This window comes from Argiope bruennichi, chromosome 2 (assembly GCF_947563725.1).
Source record: "Argiope bruennichi chromosome 2, qqArgBrue1.1, whole genome shotgun sequence".
Lineage (NCBI taxonomy): Eukaryota > Metazoa > Arthropoda > Arachnida > Araneae > Araneidae > Argiope > Argiope bruennichi.
In genome coordinates, this window is record NC_079152.1 from 54,391,538 (window position 1) to 54,413,778 (window position 22,241).

At 28.4% G+C, this 22,241-nt stretch overlaps 1 protein-coding gene across 2 annotated transcripts in view; it reads left to right on the forward strand.

Annotated features, from left to right (window-relative positions):
• Nucleotides 1–22,241, forward strand: part of LOC129954480 (uncharacterized) — a 74,601-nt gene that overhangs the window by 17,904 nt on the left and 34,456 nt on the right. For both annotated transcript variants that reach the window (XM_056068146.1, XM_056068145.1), the window contains exons 4-7: nt 2,986–3,141; nt 4,320–4,414; nt 7,968–7,995; nt 10,097–11,021. In XM_056068146.1, coding sequence (XP_055924121.1) covers nt 2,986–3,141; nt 4,320–4,414; nt 7,968–7,995; nt 10,097–11,021 — 1,204 coding nt within the window. The remainder of the gene's footprint in view (nt 1–2,985; nt 3,142–4,319; nt 4,415–7,967; nt 7,996–10,096; nt 11,022–22,241) is intronic.

Sequence of the window (22,241 nt, forward strand, 5' to 3'; positions counted from 1 at the left end):
GCAATTTAAAGATGTCAAAAGAATTAGTTTTCAAAAGTAGTACCTAGTATTCAGACTAATTATAAGAATCAGGATTGACTGAATGAATGAACTATTGTTGCAGTCAAGGATAAAGACATCTAAGAACTTAAAAATATTATTCTATTCAACATTGAATAGAATGTCAGGATTGTTTTGGTTAATTATCCAACAAAATTATTGAATCACTTGATATGCCAGGAATACCATTGTATATATTGTTATTGAAAATTGTATGCCATTTAACATGTTATGAAATAGCAAACAACCAAAGTTTTTCAATGCCGCATAGCTTTCCATTAATATATATATATATATATATATATATATATATATATATATATATATATATATATATATATATATATATATTGAGCGACATCATAGAAGCAACATTCTTTTCATGACCTTTCAGAGGTGAAAATGCCTTTATTTTTTGCATTTCTGTGGTTCCAATAAATATACTATTTCAGTTTAAGAGATTGCAATTTGATTTTGATTGGAATTTGCAATCACTTTCAACGAAGCTAATCTTTAGAAATGTGTGGTTTAGATAGTACAGATTGCTTTTCACATAAGGATTACTGCGCCACCTTGAGAAACTAAAAAAACCCAGGAAAACACAGGGAATTTAAAAATCGACAGAAAAAAACCTGGGGAAATGCCTTGGTACAGGAAATTCTAAGTTATTTTTTTTCCATCTGAAAAATGCCGATCTCTAAAGATTACAAAAATAAAAGATCATGGTCATAGCTTCCAAAAACTGACATTACCGTTTGCGATTGTTAAATGTGGAAACTTGCCTCTTTTCTACTCTGTAGACTTTTATTTTTATTTAGATCAATCTAGTTTTTTGCTGTCGCTCTTGGAGAAAATGTCTCTGGAAATTCGTAAGCAGGTTTGCATCTGTCTACAGTGACAGTTACATTATGGCCATTTAAATCAATGACAAGATTTTTATCTGTTCGACTTTTGACTATATGAGGTCCAGAATATGGCGGAGTTTAAAGGACGTGGAACTTTATCAATTCTTAAAAGTACATGTGAACATGATTTCAAAGATGGATTTACAAAAAATTTATCATTACCGTGATAAGAGGGATTTGTTGGATTAAGTTTCCTTATCATTAAAATGATGTTGGATACATAAATGGGTGTTGCAGTTGCATTTACAATAGAATCGTATCTTAAAAGATCAGACGGTAAATGCAATGCAGTTCCGTATGCAAGTTGAGAACTAGTAGCATTTATATCCCTTTTAATGGCAGTTCATAATCGTAACAAAACCATAGGCAATATCTCTGTCCATTTTAAATTTTTGTGGTCCATGAGAGAACTTTTTAAGGTGTCGATGTAATCTCTCAATCATACCATTTGATTGAGGATGGTAAGACGCAGAATGTATCCTATGACTACCTATCGTGTTTGTGAGTTCGCGAAAAAGTGTGGATTCGAAATATCTACCTTGGTTGGTAGTGATTTTTAGTGGTGTTCCAAATCTGGATATATATCCATGTACAAGCACATGTGCAGTCGTCTCAGCTGTCATGTCTAGGTATTACCTCGAACCATCTAGTAAATATATCTATAATTGTAAGACAATATTTCTTGCCTTCAGAAATGGAAAGCAGTCCTATGTAATCGAGGTGGATGCGAGAAAAACGAGCATCTGGTTCAGAAAATGGGCTTAGTGGAGCTTTGGTATGCTGACATCAATAGCTGTAAGAAGGATCACGTCCGGGTCACCAATGTGTTGGATTGTTATGAGTGAGGATAGAACCTGGGACCTTGTGGTTCCCAGTCGACTAACATGACCACAATACAAAGCAATTGCCTGTGTAGCGTCACTGTTAACTGGCTTACAAGCTTTCACCACAAACCCAACTGCAACTAATGAGCATACGCGAGACTTTTGTAGCTGCATGAAAGAATGGAATACATTTCTCTAGTCGGAACATTCAATCTGCTGAAACAACACGGTAGTGTTTAGTCTTCCATACTTAAGTTTACTGAATGTTTTTATTAGATAAACTATCAGCTTATTCAGTGTAGATTAGGTAATTTTTTAAAACAATGAGTCGCACGAAGTCTGTATGAATTGGGTAGATAAAAAGAAAATTGATCCTGATTTTGCTGAATGGGTTCGAGGAGGGAAACAGAAAGACTGTCTGCCAGTTCAAAACTGAACTTATTGCCAATGAACTTATTATTATAATTAGGTCTATATATTTAAAAGTGTATAAATATTTTTTTAATCAGTAGTAAGAGTATCAGTAGTAGTTTTTATCAGTGGTAAATATTTTTTTAATCAGTAGTCAATTAAATTATTTATAATTAAATTTACATAAAATTTATAAAAAATTATATACAATTAAAAATGTTTAATATTTTAAGGTTTTAGCACTTTCATATGGATTTTTAATTTGAATAATTTATAATATTTCAGACAAGGATAAAATATTTAAAAAAAAAAAGTTTTTTTTTTTACTTTGAAGGAATAATCTATTAATTATTTAAATATATTTGTTTACTAATTAAGAGTAAGAATTTGAATTATTAAATTTTTCAGAGAAATTTTAGTCATTGAAAAATAAAATTTTGATAAGAAATAGTACTATACAGCTTTATTATATTAGGAATTTATATCAGTTACTAAATCAAAAGCTGAAATTAAGAGAACTGTCAAAATTATAAAGTGAAATTATTGTGTTTTAAAAATTAATTTATATATTTTTATTAGTTTTTGTCGTATTTACCACTTTTGTGTATTAACCATATACCATTGGCAAATTTTATGAGTAGTTACATGTCATTGGAATAACATAACATTTTTGGTAATTAATGGTGGCATATGGTTAAAACACAAGAACCAATTTTTCATGAAGGTTTTTTTTTATAAGGTAGATTTCTGACAAGAATTAATAAAGTAAAATGTACAGTAACATGTTGAAAATTAATTTTCTTTAGTTATCAAGAAACCCAGTTCAAAAGGTATTGCTGATTCACCAAATGATCAGTCTGCCAAATTACCAGATAATACAGGAAGAGGAACACCAACATCCTGCCCCAAAAGTCGTAAAAAGAGTTATTCGCCAAAAGCAGTTATTGTTCCTTTTTCATTAGGTACTAATGATTTTGTTGTATTTTAACTATAAATTAAAAATATATGCTTTGATTATTTTTTCTAATTTTTGCCATTTATTAGCTATTTTATTACATCAATATATTACATCTTATACTTGTAGAACTGCTATATTGTTACTATTACAAAAAAAATATTATAAAAAATCTCCATTTAATAATGTGTATAATTACAGATGTAACAACATTATTTAATTGTTTTTTTCCCCCATTTCTAAATAATATTGAAATTGTTATAATTTCACATTTCCTAAATTAAATATTAACAATTGTGATAATTTGAGAATTGACATTTGTCCTGAGCTTTGTGAACGCCTTTGTCTATCTATAGATTTTTAGACTTTTTATGAAATAAAGTTCACAAGATTAATGATTAATTTTTGATATTTCTTAAGCTTCATATAAAATGTTTATTATACTCATTAATTTATTCCAATTATATATATGCATATTTATTATATTATTATTATATATATTTACCAATTATATATATTGAATAGGAACTTTATTATGTAATATTCAATTGTGTTGCTTAGTTTCCTCCCCTCCCTGTTGAAGATATTAAGCAATTTTTTAAACATTATATTGATATTATTAAATGGAAATTCTTTCACTAATACAGTCCTTATATATAATATAGGAATGTTTTTTTCTTCTTGTAATTGAAAGTAATTTCATTTTTTACACAATATTTTTAATGAAAATTTCAAAATTATTGAGTATTATTTAATTCTAAGCAGCTACTTATTCACATGTACTTTAATGTTTTCTTTTTTATAATTAAAAAATTTTGCATTGAAGGCATGTTTAGTATGATTTAGTTAAATCAAATTTTTCAGAAAAATTTCGAAAACTTCACATAGTAGCTAAGAGTTTTTTTTCATTTTTTTTTTTCATAATATAAATAAAATTAATACTTGGATTTGTTCTGAATTGACTGTATATTGCCTGAGAATTTTATTCTCACTTTACTATTTAAAATTTTGTCAGACATTGGAAATTTACTTAACATATATTAAATCATTAAAATTCATAGAAAACATTCATGAATAGAATATACAAATGTTTGAAAAATTACTGTAAAGATTTTGAAAGAGAATAAGAACTTTTAAATTTTTTTGTTCTGTGAAATTTATCAGAATATATTATCTTTACTTTAGGTTGGATGCGAGAACTTGTACATAGATCTACTGAAGACAAAACAGGGAAGAGAATGTCAGATGTCTATTACTTCTCTCCTGAAGGCACAAAATTGGTAATATATGTTTTGCAATTATGGTTCCAGTACATTTAACACGTGTGTTTAATGTATTTCGAGAAGAATGTTAAATTAAATTGACAAATTGTTACCTTAGATTTCATATCATGAATTTTAAATCTGCAAACATGATTATTTATTAGTTTCATTTGAAAATAGAGGATTCACTCTTTTCCCTTTAAAAAAAAATTAAAATAGTATATCTTGGAAGAATCGAGCAGACAAATTGATATTATTTGTCCCTTTCTCCCCTCCTTGCAAAAAATGAAAATCTAATTTTATGTAAGAGTCATATTTGCATTCATTGGAAGTTTTATTTTAGCTGTCTTAATATTGTGATAGATTATAAGTGGCATTTGTTTTTCATTTACATGTTGGAAATACATTGATTTAAATATTTCAAGTATAAATATAAATTTATCAGTATTATTTTTTATTTTTTTCTGCCTTCCACTTGGTGTACATCACCTGTGTATGGTTTTAGCAGAGAACTTTTCAAATGCATTTGAATAATTTATTGTTGTAGTATTCAAGGTTTGCTCTTTTTTGGAGTGTTTAATTGTAAAAGAGTTCCCCTTTATTAATGCATAGTCAATTTTTCTTTTGTTCATGAATTTATTTATTTAATTAATGAAGTAATATTAAAATTTTTTTTCTCTTCTATTGTAACAAAACAAAAAGGGTTTTGTTTTGCTGTTGTAATTTTGTTAAAAAAAAAAAAAAAAAAAAAAAAAAAAAAAACATTTTCATTTTTTTGATTGATTCATTCAATGAGCCGTGGATAATTGTACCATAGATGATCTCTTCACTCATATAACCCATTCAAAGATTATGTTAGTTATCTAAATTTTTCCAGTAACTGATCATTATAGATTCTTATGAAAATTTAGTAATATCTTCCGGGCAATATATAATTAGATGCCCAGAAGAAATTACTAAATTTTATGTATGTAATGACTTTATTTTATCTGCTCTCTCTTCAAAATTCCAATGTAAAGCCATTAAAATTGGAAATACTCTCACCCTTTTTTTTTCTGCATCCTGTTTGGATTATTTACATCGATTATGATTTTAATAAAAATAATTTCAAATGTATTTTAATGATGCATGTTTTCCCCAATCATGACAAAAAATAATAAAAATGTGATTTTTCAACTGACTATGATGTTTTTTCCGACACTATTTTCATTCAAACAGTATGAAAATTATGCATAAAATATAAGAATTCCATTTATGTGCATGCAATATTTCTAATCATGTAAATAATTGAATAATCAGGGTTGCCACACCACCGGGAGAACCACAGAAACAGGGCATTTAAAAATTCTCTTTAAAAAATAATAAAGAGAAAATGTAGGAAAATTTGAAAAATTTCATAAAAACTGGAAAAATACATGGAACTTTAAGTTATTAATTTTTTTTCCCAATCTAAAAAATGCGATCTCTAAAGATTGCAAGAATGAAAGATTAGTCAAAAATGAAACTATCATTCACAATTCCGTAATGTGGAAACTTGCTACTTTTCTACTCTCCAGCCTTTTCTTCTGTGTAAATCAGTCCAGTTTTCATTTGCAATACAGTTGTTTTTTTTCCATAAAATTTCTGATTTGCAGCTAATGAGCATGCACGAAACTTCTGTAATTGCATCAAAGAATACAACACTTTCCTCTGGTGAGAATAACAACAGCACAATGGTGTTAAGTCTACCATACTTGAGGTTTTTTTTTTTTTTTGATAATGGTTTGTTTATTATTTGAGAAACTGTGAGCTTATTTAAAATAGTTCAGAGAATTTTTTTAAAAAATGAGCTTCTCAAATCCATATTTAAAATAAACTGTATGGATAAAAAATTTCAGCCTGATTTTGCTGAATGGGTTCGAGAAATTCCCACAAAATCTATTTCATACTACTTGGTTTGTAAGAAGATAATAAGCTGTGGGGAAAGTAATGTGGGGAAACAGGCAATTATAAGTCATGCTAAAAGATGAAAACATACAAGACTGCATGCCAGCTGAGAAGAGTCATCTTCGATGTTGGGCTTAGCATCTAAAGCCCCGTTCTGACGACCTGTACACGGAACCCTATATTGCCCTCTCACTTGTAGTTTTCTGGGGTTCTTTGATGTCTATACATTTTATTGACTGGTTGTGGGAAGCTCCTGATCGATATCCACTGGCAGGTAAAGTCTTACAATGTGTTAGATGACATATATATGAACATATCGCAAAGGCAACGGGCCATTGGAATGTAGCTTAAGAGGAATACAGGAAAAGATGATGCATCAAGTACAAAAACATCAAATTTAATGTCCAAAAATAAACTGATTTTGAACTTTTTAGTTCAAAAACAATAATTTAAAGTTGAATTTTTATGGACATATAAATTTTGCCTTTGATAAATTCTAGATAATAAATAAAGAAAAATTGTTTTTTTATGTAAATATCAAAATTCTTTTAATATGCTATTATTTCGAATAATGTTAAATTCCACGCTTTCCCCACTCCTGAAAACCATATTCTATTATAAGTACCACATGAGTGTTATTTGTGCATTTCTTTATACCTTGAATATATGAGTGGCAATCCTGATAATATGTAGACTATTGTACATGTTGCAATAAAAATTGAATGTTAAATTTTTTCATGATTATGAATGGCATGTGTTTATAAGTTAAGAAGATATACAACAGATTATTTTTGAATTTAGAAATTCAAATTATAGAAAATTCAATCTGTTTGTGCTTTAAGTTAATAATATGTTCTTGTCAATCTTCAGCCAATTACTTAAGCCATTAAAAACAATTCTTTTTATTCTTTAATATGGAATAAAATGAAAAAATTGTGAAAATCTTTTATTTTTCTTCTTTATTTTTCTTGCTCTGTGTTATTAATACTAAGATATGAAATATATTATTTAGAATAGGTTAACAAACTATTGTTTGAAATAAATAAATAAATAAAAATAGTTATTGAGTAGAACAAATGATAATATATGAATTAGTCAGCCTGTATACTAACATCACTATTAAAAAATGTTAAATTGTGTGCGCTTTCTTAAGATTTCTGGATTGTGAATTTATAATCTCAAAAATTTCTTAATTTTTATGTATACGTAATTCATTTGACTTCTGGCTTTAGATTTACCCTTTTAATTTTGGTCATGCAGTCATGTAATACTATGTGTTTTAAAATTCAAATTCAAAATAACTGAATGTTGTGCCACTTGAATTTAGATTCAAGTACCGTACCTACATCTTTGGCACTATTGTACTTTTATCATGTCTTTGTATGGTTATATCATAATGCATGTATATTAGTATATAATAGTTTAAAGCAACATGATTCAGTAGATCATTATTTATTTTCTATTTTACAGTTTCCCCTACATTTCTCATCAGCATTTAAATTTCTTTCTATTAGATAATGGAATTTAGACATTTTTCTTTTGGATTCCTTTTCTCTTCCTCCAAAACATCCCTTGTATTTGCATGTTGTATTTGTTGAACATTTATGTGACATTAATTTATTGATTTTTTTCTTTTATTTTTTAGCGTTCAATGATAGAGATATCCAATTATTGTAAGTAATATTTTTTTTATCATACAATTGCATTGGTAAAAGTTTTGAAATTATTAAACAGTCAAAGAAATATTATTTTGAAATAGATAAGAAAAATAATTCATTCATTAATATACATATTTGTTTTTTGCAGAATTTAATACACAGTATCAATATGCCATTAATTTGCATTATATCAGAAAGAATAAAAATTTTCATATTTAAATTATATTTTTTGTTTTTATTTGAATTTACATTCTGAGTGTTCAGTATTATCTATGAATTTGGTCATTATTGTATTTCTCTTGAGGATTTATTGTGATAAAGCATTATGCATTAATTTTAATGATTATGCATCTAAAGGAAGTTTCAATAAGAATACATTTTAGATTTTCTAATTTTTAGAATTAATATTTCTAAACTCACTTATATACTTTATTGGTGCTTTTAATTTAGAATGAACAAAAGGAAATATTTTAAACACTTGCAAGATGATTTTATTAGTATAAGCTTCATACAAGTTGATTTAGCTAAAATATGATAATAAATGAACAAAATCTGTAGGCAGTCTTGTATTTTGAATGTTATTTATAAAAATTAAAAAAAAAAAAATTATTTTTCTGGTGAGTGCTTAGCTATAGATTTTATTGAAAATTCATCATGTTTGCTGACCTGCATGTCCATCCAAGTTATTGATTTAAAAAAAAAATCTTTTAAATATTAATGAGAAATGCATATATTAAAAAAAAAAATTCATCTTCTTATTTGGTAAGACCGAAAAACACAAATTTAATTAGAAGTTAAAACAATCTATAACACAGTCAAATTGAAAAGTGTATATACAGGGTTGCCATGCCATTGTGGGAACAAGGGAAACGCAGGAAATTTAAAAATCATCTAAAAAATCCAGGATAATGCAGGGAATTTTCAAAAAAATATGGAAAATACAGGTCATTTTAAGTTTCTTAGTTATTTTTTTCCTATCTAAAAAATTCCAACCTCTATAGATTTCAAGAATAAAAGATCATACTCATAGCGAGTGTGTAATGTAGAATCTCACTCCTTCTTTTTTTCTATATAGATCATTGCAGTTACGAATCCATGAGATCCCTGAATTGCAGTTAATGAGCATATGTGAGATTTCTGTAATTTCCTGAAAGAATAAAATGTATTTCTTTGTCGAAATTAGCAACATTCAATCTGCAGAAGCAACACAGCGTGGTTGGTTTATTATTTGAGAAATTGTGAACTTATTCAAAGTTAAGATTAGAGAATTTTTTTAAAGCAATTACTGCTCAAAATCCATATTTAATATAAATTAGACAGATAAAAAAAATCAATCCTGCTTTTGTTGGAGGGTCGAGAAGTTCCACAAAATCCATTTATTGCATACTACTCACTTTTATAAGAAGATAATAAACCTAAGTAACTTGGGAAAACAGGCACTACTAGTCATGCCATAACATGCAAGATTGCATGTTAGTTTGATAGAGCCATTATTAATGTTGGACATGTATCTAAAAGGTATACTGAAAAATAGGACTGATCAAATTTAATGTCTGAAAGTAAACCAATTTTGAACTTTTTAGTTCTAGGACAATCATTTAAAGCTGAATTTTTATTGGCGTTAAAACTTGTTACATCATATATATTTGTCCTTTTGTGCATTTAGTGATGGAAAATGTTTTCTTATATGGTCATTAAAAGTGAAATAGCTAAAAAATGTGTGTTAGGCAATACAGATATGTTGTACCTTATTTGTTATGGATTAGGTCCATTATCTGCATGAAATTGATGGCTGAAAAATTTGCAGAACTTGATGCCCAAATACTTGATTTAGCAAAACAGAATAAATAAATAAAAAAAAAAAGTAATCTTTCTTTCTAATGTCTTTGTTAAGTAAGCATTAAATTTTTTGTACCATGAAAAACAAAAATGTTTTGTGTTTTATTTCAGTCCTTGATTTTGTGCGACCTAACAATTAAAGAGAATGAGAGGTAATATTTAATTAAGGGCAACAGTAATAACATCCAGTGAAACAGTGTGAAATGTTGGAATAGTAAATTGTTTACACTTGATTTTGAAATGTTTTTATTGATTTAATGTTTTCATTTTTGTATAGTGTCGAGGCATCCAGAGAGCAAGCTAACTATAGAAAACTTCACATTCTGGAAAGAACTTGTTTATCGTGAGCCTTTTGAAATTGAACGAAGTGCAAAGCAGAAGTCAGCTTTTGGAACATCTTCTGAAACTTCTCACCAGACTTCCATAAAAAAATATATTAAATCTACTGCACCTAATAATAACTCTTTAAATTCAAGTAAAGAAAAGTCTCAAAAAATAAATATTTCTGTAGAGAACAAAAATACACCTGCATTTGCCAAGGAGAAACGAACTAAAACATCAAGCAATTCTGATGAGAAAGTAGATACTATTGAAAGTGAGAAGAACAAAAACAGACCTGCATCTTCCAAGGAGAAGCAAAAAACTAAAATTGCAAGCAATTCTGATGGGAAAGTAGATATTGATGAAAATGAGAACAAAAATAGACCTGCATCTTCCAAGGAGAAGCAGAAAACTAAAACAGTAAGCAATTCTGATGGGAAAGTAGATACTGTTGAAAGTGAGGAGAGTTCAGAACTACCTGTGAAATCACCTGTTGCTTCCAATGCAAAGAAAAAATCTGAAAAATCCGAAAAGGTCTCAAGCAGTATTATGGATACTGTTGAAAACAGTGACAATGTTAGTTCTAGATCTTCTAGAAAAATAGTAAAAAAAGTTCCTTTTGACAATTCTGAAAGTGACAATTCTCAGCCCAGAGCAAAGCGAGGTCGCCCATCCAAATCTCTTAATACAAGTGTTCCTGAACTTGAAATTACAAAAACAGTGAATGATGTAGAATCTTCAATCATCAATACTCATTCAAACAGAAGTAAACAAACTGAGACAAGAAAAAATTCGTCTATTCTTATTAAAAATGATAGTAAATCTACTGCAACTAAGAGAAGACCCAAACTTAATCTCGTGTTTTCAAAAAATAATTATTCGTAAGTATATTTTTACGAAATATTCCCTTTTTTTTTTTTAAAAAAAAAATTTGTTTTTAGATAAGATTGTGAATTTGTTTTAGAATTTTAGATTATTTTTAACTAAGTCCTCAAACGTATGCAGTAAATTGTATATATTGTATTAAATTTTTAATTTGTTTCCTGTAGGAAATCTGTAAATTATTTAAAAGAAGCATGTATATATCTGATGTATATATTTATATAAGGGTTTATAAATTAATATTTTAACAATGTTTTATTTTTTTGTTGTTTCAATATTTATAACTTTGCAAATTATGTTTACTTAAAAATTTTCAAAATGAAAGATGTTGAAAGATACAGGCGTATGCATTTATGAATGTATAAGGTGTTATTTCTGTAATCAAATTGATAGGTTTTAATATATTCATTTCATTGTGGAATGTGGATTACTTAATGGTTAGCTGATTTGTTATATTATGTGAATGTGTTTCTCAACCATTCCTTTTTTTTAAAGAAATATTTGAAATGGTTTTTACATTTTAATAAGAGAATTTTTTTTATTTCAATTTTATAGTTATACAGCATTATGCTTTGCTTAAATAAGTGTATACTTATTTAAAGTCTTGGGATTGTTTTCACAACATTCTTTTGTTAGATAACAAATTTGCTATACAAAATTAGACATTTATGATTTCTCTTAACTGTCTGATATTTCCAAAAAAGTTTTATACTTCACATATAGATGTGACAACACCAACAAAATTAAAATGTTTTTTTCTTATTCCATATTGCAAAGGGAAAGGTGTGTATCTGATTTTTTTTTTAGACATGGCATGGATAAATATGTTCTGAAAGAAATTTCTTATACTTTTTATTCAAATATTTTAATTTTGCTTTACTATAGTCGTTAATAGATGAATAAGAGGATATCTGAAAATTGTTATGTAAGTTATGACTATGATTATCATGATTCAGAATATTTCTGAAGGTCATTTTGCTTATCATGAATGGATATATTATTGTTGATGTAAATAATGTAGATACAGACTTATGAAAATAACTATTATCTACAGATATTTGTTTTTGAAGATTAATGGCTGAAAGGTGAATCAAATAAATGACATGTATATTGCAGAGGCTGAGAAATGAACAACAAGTAATTTTTTTTATAATAATTATTGGCTACCTTTGGTGATCAGCTGCTTTCTTGTCATCTACATATTTATATGAACTAGCTGCCTTTGGCGACTAGTTCATTGGCCCAGTTTATCAACTTTGTAGGTTGTTAAACGATTAATTTGTTATTTGATATGACAGAAAAACATGAAATTAACCCTCGAGCACTCGCACCCATTTTCGAACACGAGAACTCGCGCCGGGTATCTCATACCTTAATTCATTTCTGCTATTTAAATATTAATTAATACTGTTTATAAGCAAACCTTAGGTAATTAAATATTAAAAAACAATGCATTTAAGAATTTAATAATAATTACTTACATGTGTAGAGACAATTTTTACAAATTACATACTGATGCTCTACACAAAGACTCCTTTTACATTTTTGGCACATAAACCTTGATTTTCTGTCTTTATTACATGGACAAAATGCACATCGTTTATAGTTTCCTTTGAGCTTTTTTGCAGGCAGTTCACTATTAGTAAATCCCAATTCCTTAGAAGTGCTTGGATTTGTTTATTATTCCTTGAGGCTTACGGTTTCTGTGTTGTTCTGAAAGAGCGAGTCCCAGTGTTTTCAAAAAGAAACGTCTGTTTCTGAACTGTGTGGAAGGATTTTTCGTGGACATCATCAACAAAAACCTAGAATTAATACCGGCCACGTTGAAAATTGAGAACAGAATAACCATTGGCCAACAATTTGATACTCTTGCGGTAGTGTATGCTGCAGCCATTTCATCGACAACATCCACAGCACCTTTCGTAAGATTATAAAACGTGATTATATCTGGTTTCTTCAATTCCAAGGTAGTTTTGTCTATCTTATCATCAGTATACATTGTGGGCAACATAACTACATGCTTGTTCTTTTTTGCAGAATGCGAAACAATTGTAGTTTCTTTTTGAAACCCAAAGACTGAGGAGTACAACTCCTTTCTAACCAAAAATTCAGGTGGTATTTCTCTTTTATTTTGTCTAAGTGTTCCAACAATTGTAATTTTGCTTTTCAAAAGTTCTTGTGCTAGCTCGTATCCCGTATACCAGTTATCACATTACATCCAGAATTAAAAAGCGGTTTCCTCAACCGCATCACAATGGCTTTCGAACTACAGTCTATTTAGAAGGGTCCTAAAGGTTGCTTACCAGCATAGATCTCCATATTCCAGGTATAAAAAACTCTAGAATCTACCAATGCAAATATCTTGAGGCCGTACTTACAGGTTTTTTGGGCATATACTGCCTGAATCCACATCGTCCCCGAAAAGGTTCAAGTTTTTCATCAATAGTGACAAATTCTCCAACAGAATACGCATTTTTACAATTTGTTACAAATGTTTCAAAAAAATTCCTGATGGGGGCCAATTTATCTATCTCTCTTCTACTTTGACGATCATTGATATTGCCAAAGCGTAAACATCTCATCAAAAAGAGGAATCGATTGTGACTCATGCTTTTAGGAAATAAGTCCATGATTTGTGAGTTCCACATAAGTATAGTAGTCCAAGAAATGCTTTTATTTCTATTTCATCTGTCTTCTTTGCATCTCGCTCTCGAGTAAAACGTTCTTGAATGGATTCGATATAAATGTTTGTGCACTGCACCATCATATTTAGCATATTGCTATCGAAGAGAATACTCCATGCATCTACAGGAGAAGCGACATTTCTTGAATAAGGTGTATTACCTGGAAGCTTGCTAATTATATTCCTTGAAGGCTTCCTAACATTTTGCCGATATTTTGTCTTTTTCCATTTTGCTACTTTATCTTTACCTATATAACAATCTGTTGTTGACAGTGAACATTCATCTTCTATTTCTGTCTCAATTTCAGTAGAAGAATCGTGATAGCTGCAGTATTCTTCATCCTCAGAGGCAACACTATCGTCAGATAACGGTTCATCGTCACTAGAAACAGTTTCTATAAGGTGTCGTAAATGTTCAATTTCTTCCTTGTAATTCATATAGCGCGTCATACTGCACTAAACTAAGAGACGGAAATGGAAACATTTGACGAACACGAGAACTCGCACGGGTATGACATGCCCCCAACCCCTCTTTCTCAAAATCTATTTTTAGAACAGAACTGGTTTTTCCCCTATTGAAAGAATGTGGCCTTGCATACAGCTACATGAAATTCTGGCCTAATCCGAAAAACAGGAAGTAACAAAAACTCTGAATGAAAATGGATCGGGCATGTCATACCCGGTGCAAGCACTCGCGGGTTAATAGTATATTGCAAATTAAATAGTGTATTATGAAATAAAAGAGGAAGTGAAAATCCTAGTACAGAGTTAATGAACTGACAAAAACACACAATTGAATGTTTTGGTGTATAGTTTGAATTCCTTCATAGCATTCAAAAACATTTTTTTTTTTTCAAATTGAATTATAAATATTTCTTTTAAACAGGAAATTGTGCAGAAATGAAACTAATATTATTAAAAAGATACTTTTTTCAGTCTTAAGGTAATACGAAGATCATTTTATTTTGCAAGATAATTATTTTAGGAAATATAAATATCAATTTCCATAGGAAAGTTTTAGCATTACGGGTAAACTTAAAATTAATGTACGGTCATCAGAATTAAAATATTTTGAGGCAAATTGATATCTTTTTTTTTTGCAGTCTCTAAAAGCCTTTTGTTACCATTTCTGGTATTCATCCAGAATATCAGTTTTAAGGCGAGTTTTTGGATAAACCATTTGGAAACCATTAAGTAATCTGAAACTTTACCATGATTATTTATCACGAGATGGTTAAGCCTATTTTTTTGCTCATTTAAACTTTTTGATTGAAATATATCTCTTTATTTCATTTATATTTCCTTTTCTCTGACTGAATATACTTTTTGGTGAGATGACGAAACATATCCAGAATATTTCTAATATTTTTCAGTTCCATTAATTAGCTGAGCAAAGCACTATATATATTGGCATTTTCCAGAATCTGTGGATAGTTATTCATATATATATATATCTATATAATATTATCGGGAAGTCAAGTTAATGTAGTTTGCATGTTTTGTAAAGGGTTAACTTATTCATTTGTTATTTGTAGAAGAATTCTCCCATATTTGGTATTTTTCATTTGTATTAAATATCCTATGAAAAAGATCATATATTATCATTAATAATTAAAATAGAATCTGAATGATGAAAATGAGAAGAATAATTTATTTCAAAAGAAATTAGACAAAACATTATTTTTTATGTGAACTAATGGACGTAATAGAAAAATAAGTAATTGAAATTTGCTCTATATATAAGACTTAAAAGTTGTGATATTTCGCAAGCATTTTATTTTTTGCTATCAGATGCTTAAGTTCAGTAAAAAAGGAGTTTTGATTCAAATATATCATGTTACATATAAAGATAATACATTTTTATAGTTTTATGTTAAAATGCATTTTAAATTATTTTTAAAATATAATCCTAAGATCAAAACAAACCCTAAAAATATTTTAAGGTATTATCAATGCCGTCTCTTTTTTTGGGGGGGGGAGGAGGGGGTAATTTTAAATGTAAGTTTATGTTCATCTTATCAAGGCAGCTAATTGGGTTGCATCCTGAAAGCACCATTAATTGAAGGTGTTTAAAAATGTATTACTTTTACTCTTAAATTTGTACTGAAACATTTATTCGAATATAAATTTTTATGTCTTAAAAGTAAAAATGTGAGTGGGGGCTTGTAATTAGATAACCATTATTGTTATGATTTTCTATTAAACATCCATGCGAGTACAAAAAAATATTTATATAGAGCTACTATACTAATAAAATAGAAAGCTGTTAAATTATATCCATAGTGGATGTTAGGTATTTAAATTGATTGGTACGATTCTGATGACACCAAATTGCTCTATCTCTGAAGTTTGATTTGTTAAAACAGTTTTTTTTTTTCAATTTGAGCATAATTTCATGATTAATATTTGTATATATGAGATTAAATTCCCAAACACATAAAAAAAGTTTCCCTTAATAGGTATTGTGATTAAGGAAGTGATTTTTAGATTTTCCCCTGCAATTTTACCTTTAGTAGTGAAGGTAGGAATGTAATAATTTAAAACTAAGCTTTTTTAAATGATTGATAAAAAAAGTAATTGCTTTTCTTTTCTCCCCCCCCCCTTTTTTTTTTCTCCAAAAAAGTCAGATAATTGTTTTGTGTTTAAATATTTCTGGCGAATTGAAACAATTTCGTGTACCTAGTGTGTAGCGACCACCTAACATAGGCTTTTTCTAAAATGATGATACTTGAATGTAGAAATTTCTTTCTGTGTTCCAGCCACTATTGGAGAGATTTATTTGGATGACTTTGTACCTTCCATCTGATAGAAGGGTTAAATCTAATGTAGTTGGATTTTATCTTATTATTTTTTTTAAGTGAAGAAGGAAAGGTATTTTTGATATTAATGCTTTGCTCTTTCAATGTTAAAAAGAATATTTAACACAATTGTATTCTTGTTAATAGAGCACTGACGATTTGACTGGTCAGTGATTCAGTAAGTCACTGTGTAGTGAATTTTTGTAAGCATTTCAGAATTATTTTTTCATTTTTTTAAAAACATTTTCTGTTGAGCATTTATGTATTTTATCCTTTTAACATGTACTAAATTTCATAAATTTTCTCTAGTAAAAAACTTTTGGGGCATATAGACATATATTATGAATTATTTATTATATAACTTATAAAAATAATTTATACACATGATTTGCTACACATTCATATACATGATTACGAATTAATATTTGAATGCATTTTACTTATCGTTACCAAACATTTTATTAGTAATTTTTAATGTTACTTTCATTTCTTTCTTTCCTTGTGCATAATATTGCTACTTCAGTTGCCTTTCAGGATATTCTTTTCTATTTAGAGCAAAGAAGTAAAAATAAAACTTTTAATGTCTTCTAATTTTATTAGTTCTTTAAATTACACAGTCCTTCTTCTATTTTTAATTTGAAATTTCACATATTAACATGCAGTAGAACACTTTACAAACATTTTGATTTATTAAATATATTCAGTAGCTTTTTTAATATTAAGTCTTATATTTCCATTCATAACTTTTCATTTTGTACTGTTTTGTAAATATTTAATTTCAAGATTTATTACTTAAAAACTCAATATAATTGCAGGATTCTAAAATACTAGACATTTACATTTAAATTATACATTTCTGAAATAAATTCTGCATAAGAACATACCAGTCAATACAAACACGCACATTTCTTGGTTTCGTTGTTAAATATGTGTACTTATTGTGTGCTTTTAATGTTTTGTCGATGATTGTTCTTATTTATTTATTAATTTTGTTTAGACTTTAAAGGTTTATGGTTGAGAAACACTGAACATTTAAAAATTTTAGTGAAAATTTGTTGTGGAGTAAAATATTCTTTCCTAATTTTCATATATCATTGTCTTGTGATTGTATGAACCTGTAAATGCTGTATTGATGAATAAACATTTTTAGAGCATACTGGGCTCCAAATTTTCTTGTGTTTTGAAATTTTTTAAAAAGTTGCATTCTAAAAGAAGTTTAATAAATTCTTTGACTTATTATTTAATTAATATTATAAACAATCAGTGTTTCTCAACCATAAGTTTAAAATAAATTTCGAAAAAAAAAATGTTTTGTTAATGATATACGTTTTAAAACATTTGACTTTAACCTTATAGTTTTTCTTACAAAAATGACTGTTTTTTGTAATTAGATATATAAATGGTTGAGAACCACTGTTAATGCTTTTTGCTTCTTAATAATTGCAGTTGCATTAATTAGCAAAATATCTATAAAATAATTATCTACACCGTTAGATTCTATATAATATTAATTTGCTTACAATGGTTGCCTTTGGGGACTGGCTTGTTTCCTTAGATTATTGACTTTTGGGGGTTGTAAATAATATGGAATGTATATACAGTGGGTAAAAAAAGTTTCCGTACGGAAGACTAAAATAAAAATAAACTAGCATAATTTCTAATCTTTGCTTTTTATCTTTATAAACTACTTATATATTGTTAATATGAGTCTTTAAAAGGGAGTTTCATAATAAATTTCTCTTTTTTACAAAACGCAGCAAGTCTTTTTTGCAATTTTTAAGATAAATGGCAAAGTATCATGCAAAAAAAGTTTCCATACGCAATATGAAAATTTCTCCTGACGTGCTCTACAACTTATCTACAGTAAATATTTGGAGTTTGATGGTTTTTCAGAGTGAAGAATACGACATAACAACAGTTGTTTAGTTCTAATGTTTCGCTGATCGTCTTAAAATGGAAATTCAGAAATCCATTTGAGAGTTAGTGATTCAGTTGCAAAAAATGGATTATTTATGAAAAAAATCAGTGAAATGGCTTACCAACCAAAGTCTACAGTGCATTATATTATTGAAAGATACCGTGATGTGTAAATTTCGAGGATGGAGATCGATCCGGAAGAACTCCGAAGGTAAATAGCTTGCATAAAAGAAATATCGTGTATAAGGTGCAAGATAATCCCTTGGATTAGTGCACCTCAACTTGCAACTGATTTAATGGTTAATTACAACATTAAATTCGCATCTTAAATTGTGAGAAATGACATTTAAAAAAGGGTTATAATGGACGTGGGGCTCGTAAGAAGTCTGCTAAAAGTCTTTGTTACAGAAATAGCGTCTCGAGTTTACAAAGAAGCATATAAGCAATTCTCTATCTTTTTGGGAATCGGTCCTTTTTTAGTGATGTTTCAACATTTAATATCCGTGGGTCAGATGGTCAAGTTATGATCTGGAGGGAATCAAAACAGCATATGTTACATAAGAACTTATGTGGAATTGTGAAGCACAGTGATGGTTGGAACATAGTATGAGGGTATGTAAATGCTGCTGGTGTCGGAAATTTATGTTTTATAGATGGAAATAGGGATAGGTACATGCATCTTGACATTCTAAAACTAATCGTTTTAACCAATGCAGAAAAATTGTCCCTTGGAACTGACTTTACTTTTCATCAGGACAACGATCCTAAGCACACCTCAAAGATTTCTCCAGAGTAATGTCTTTATCATGCTAAACAACCGTTTCGTAGCCCTCCCCATTCTCCCTGTTTAATCCCTATAGAACATTTATGGAAAAAATTCAGTGTTGAACTAAAAAAAAATTTGACACAAAGAACAAGGTTGAACTTAAAGGGGCCATTTAAGACATTTGGAGCAATATTTCTCCAGAAAGAACAAAAAACTTGTGGGGGTTATACCACAATGTTTGAGAGAAGCGATAAAGGCCAAAGGAAGGCCTACCAATCATTAAATGCAAGTTGGTCAGCATGAGAAAGGTTTTTCATGTACTTAGTAAATACCGTATGGAAACTTTTTTGTTCCTCATTAGTGGCATTTTTTTATTCTTTCAATTTAATAATATAATTTTCTTCATATTTTTTCCTTTATAATATTCATAAATTTTAAAATTTTCATTTTCATAACAAAATATTTTGTGCCAAAAATTAAACATTTACTGACAGTCGTAGCTGCATACGGAAACTTTTTTACTCACCATATATATTAAATTTTGTCTTATTATTTGGTATGACAAAAAGCAAACTTAATTGAATATATCAAAACAAATTATAACACATGCAATTCAAACATTGTATATACTACAAAATAAAAGTGTAAGTGAGAATTCTACTTCGTAATTAATGCCCAAAAGAGGCAATTCTTTTTTAAGCCTTAATTTTAACATTGGCAGAAGCATTCAATTGTATGTTTTGATGGATGAATTTGAATTTCATAATTAAAATTTTTACAAATTGTGAATTACATTTAAAATTTTTTACTTAAAATAGTGTAGAAATTAAATTGATATAAGAAAGTATATATATTTTACAATTGTACAAAAACCATTCTTGTGAATTTATAGTTTTGGGAAAAAAATGATCATAAATTTCCATAGTGTAAGTCAAAACAATAAGCGATCTGAAAATGCTGAAGCCTATTTTTAAATTTAGTTAGATGCTTATTTCTCTGAGTGAATAGAGTTTATGATGTGGGTATTTCCTCTGAGTGAATAGAGTTTATGATGAGTCTTATCCTGGGTATTTCTAATAATATTTTTCAGCTTCATTAATTAACAAAATTTTGAATTAAGAGCAGTTATTACGACATTTTGTGAAGTAGTCCTGAAATGTTTGTGTTGTGATTTATTTTCATGGCACATTTTGTTACATGTGTTTTACAATAATATGCAATAAAAGCGATTTTTGTACCACATATTTTAGCATTATATATCACTACACAACATTATACAATATCACTATCTAATATATATAGATATTAGATAGATAGTATATTTTATACTGTATGTAAACTTTTCTTCCTTTATGAATAATATTAATTTTTCAGTAATATTCATGTATTATATCAGTGCTACATATTACTTTTGAAATTGAATTCCTTTTTGAATTTACAAAAATTTGCATATCATTGGGTTCTTTCTTTTCTTTTTTTTTCTTTCCCTGTGGTTTTTACATACTGTAAACAATATTTTCTCTTTAGGTTTAGTTCACGTTATATCAACATTTTTATTTCTTGAATTAACATTTCAATTATATTATTTTCCATCAGAATTCAAATTTCCTTCTTACTTCTTGAACTTGTATTTCTCATATTATGCAATAATTATCATTCTTTCTCACTTGCTGTGGACCAATATCTTATATAATTTATTTTTTAATTGCCTTTCCATTTTATTTCTTTTTGGTTTTAATTTTAAATTAAATAGCATTTAATTTGAATATATCTCACATAAACTTGTTTTGTTTATTTATAATTTACCTCATTTTTTGAAAGTTCCATAAAAACCTTAATTACTTTGTACTTTTGAAACTAATTTATCAAATGTCAGTATCAACTTCAGAAAAAAATTGCCCATCTGAGAAAAGATTGATGCTTTTAAAATATTTTGGCTCTAAAGTTTGAAAAATATTTGGGATAAAGCAGTATGATTATTTGATTGAAACTTATATTTATAAACGGTAGGTTATTTAAATATCACATATCTATAAGAAAAATATTGATATTGGGAAAAGAAATTGTATATCTTTTAATGATTTTTAATCCCATCAAAATGTTGCATGGACTTGGTTTTTATGTTTTAATTTATTGATAGAATATTTAAATTACCAGCTTTTCAGATGATAATACACATAATTCTTATTCTAGTGACATTTTTAACATAAGCATTGGACTTATATTCTTCAGAATATGCTTTTCCTAAATATTTTCATTTGTAATATCCTGATAATATGCATCATTTTATTATTATGTAATCAGTAATGCTATGTAGGCAACATATGAACTAATGAACTATGGTCAGAGACATCACCATATATGGAATACAAGAATTCTGAAAGAGAGAGAGAGAGAGAGAGAGAACGGTATACTTTTGCATAATACAAGTTATAATTTACAGTTTTGATTATGCCGCCGACAGTTTATGTTTACGAATTACTTCCCCATCTCTTCATGTCATCAGCTGCCGAAGAGATTTACCCTCATGGTTCCCAATTTTGCAAACATCATAACGATCATGGTGTTTGACAGCTACCACTTCATAAGGACTCTTAGTTTGAGATCAGTGTCCTCTGAAAAACCACCAGATCACCTGAATGAGCTTTCTTTTCTTATTATACACCCTCTTGTTCTCTTCTTGGATATTCTGGATGTTGTCCTTCGCTTCATCTCGAAGCATTTCACGACAGTTCAGAAGGCTGTTGGTGTACTCCTCTTCCAGGATTTCAAGGATTCGTTACTTATCCTTCGTCTTCATTTTCACACCAGTCAGCAGCTTGAACGGTGAAAATTTTGTGCTTCTTGAAGTCGTAGAGTTCATGGTCTTTTTCACAACATCTACCCATTTAAACCATTTGATTGAATCTTCGATTGATATTTTGGAGAGAATAGGGATCAAGAATTCGTGCATCCTTTCTATTTGTCCATTTCCCCTGGGTATCTCCATTGTAATGCTTCAATGTTCGATTTTCTCATTTTTACAATACTCTTCAAATACACTTGTCATAAATGC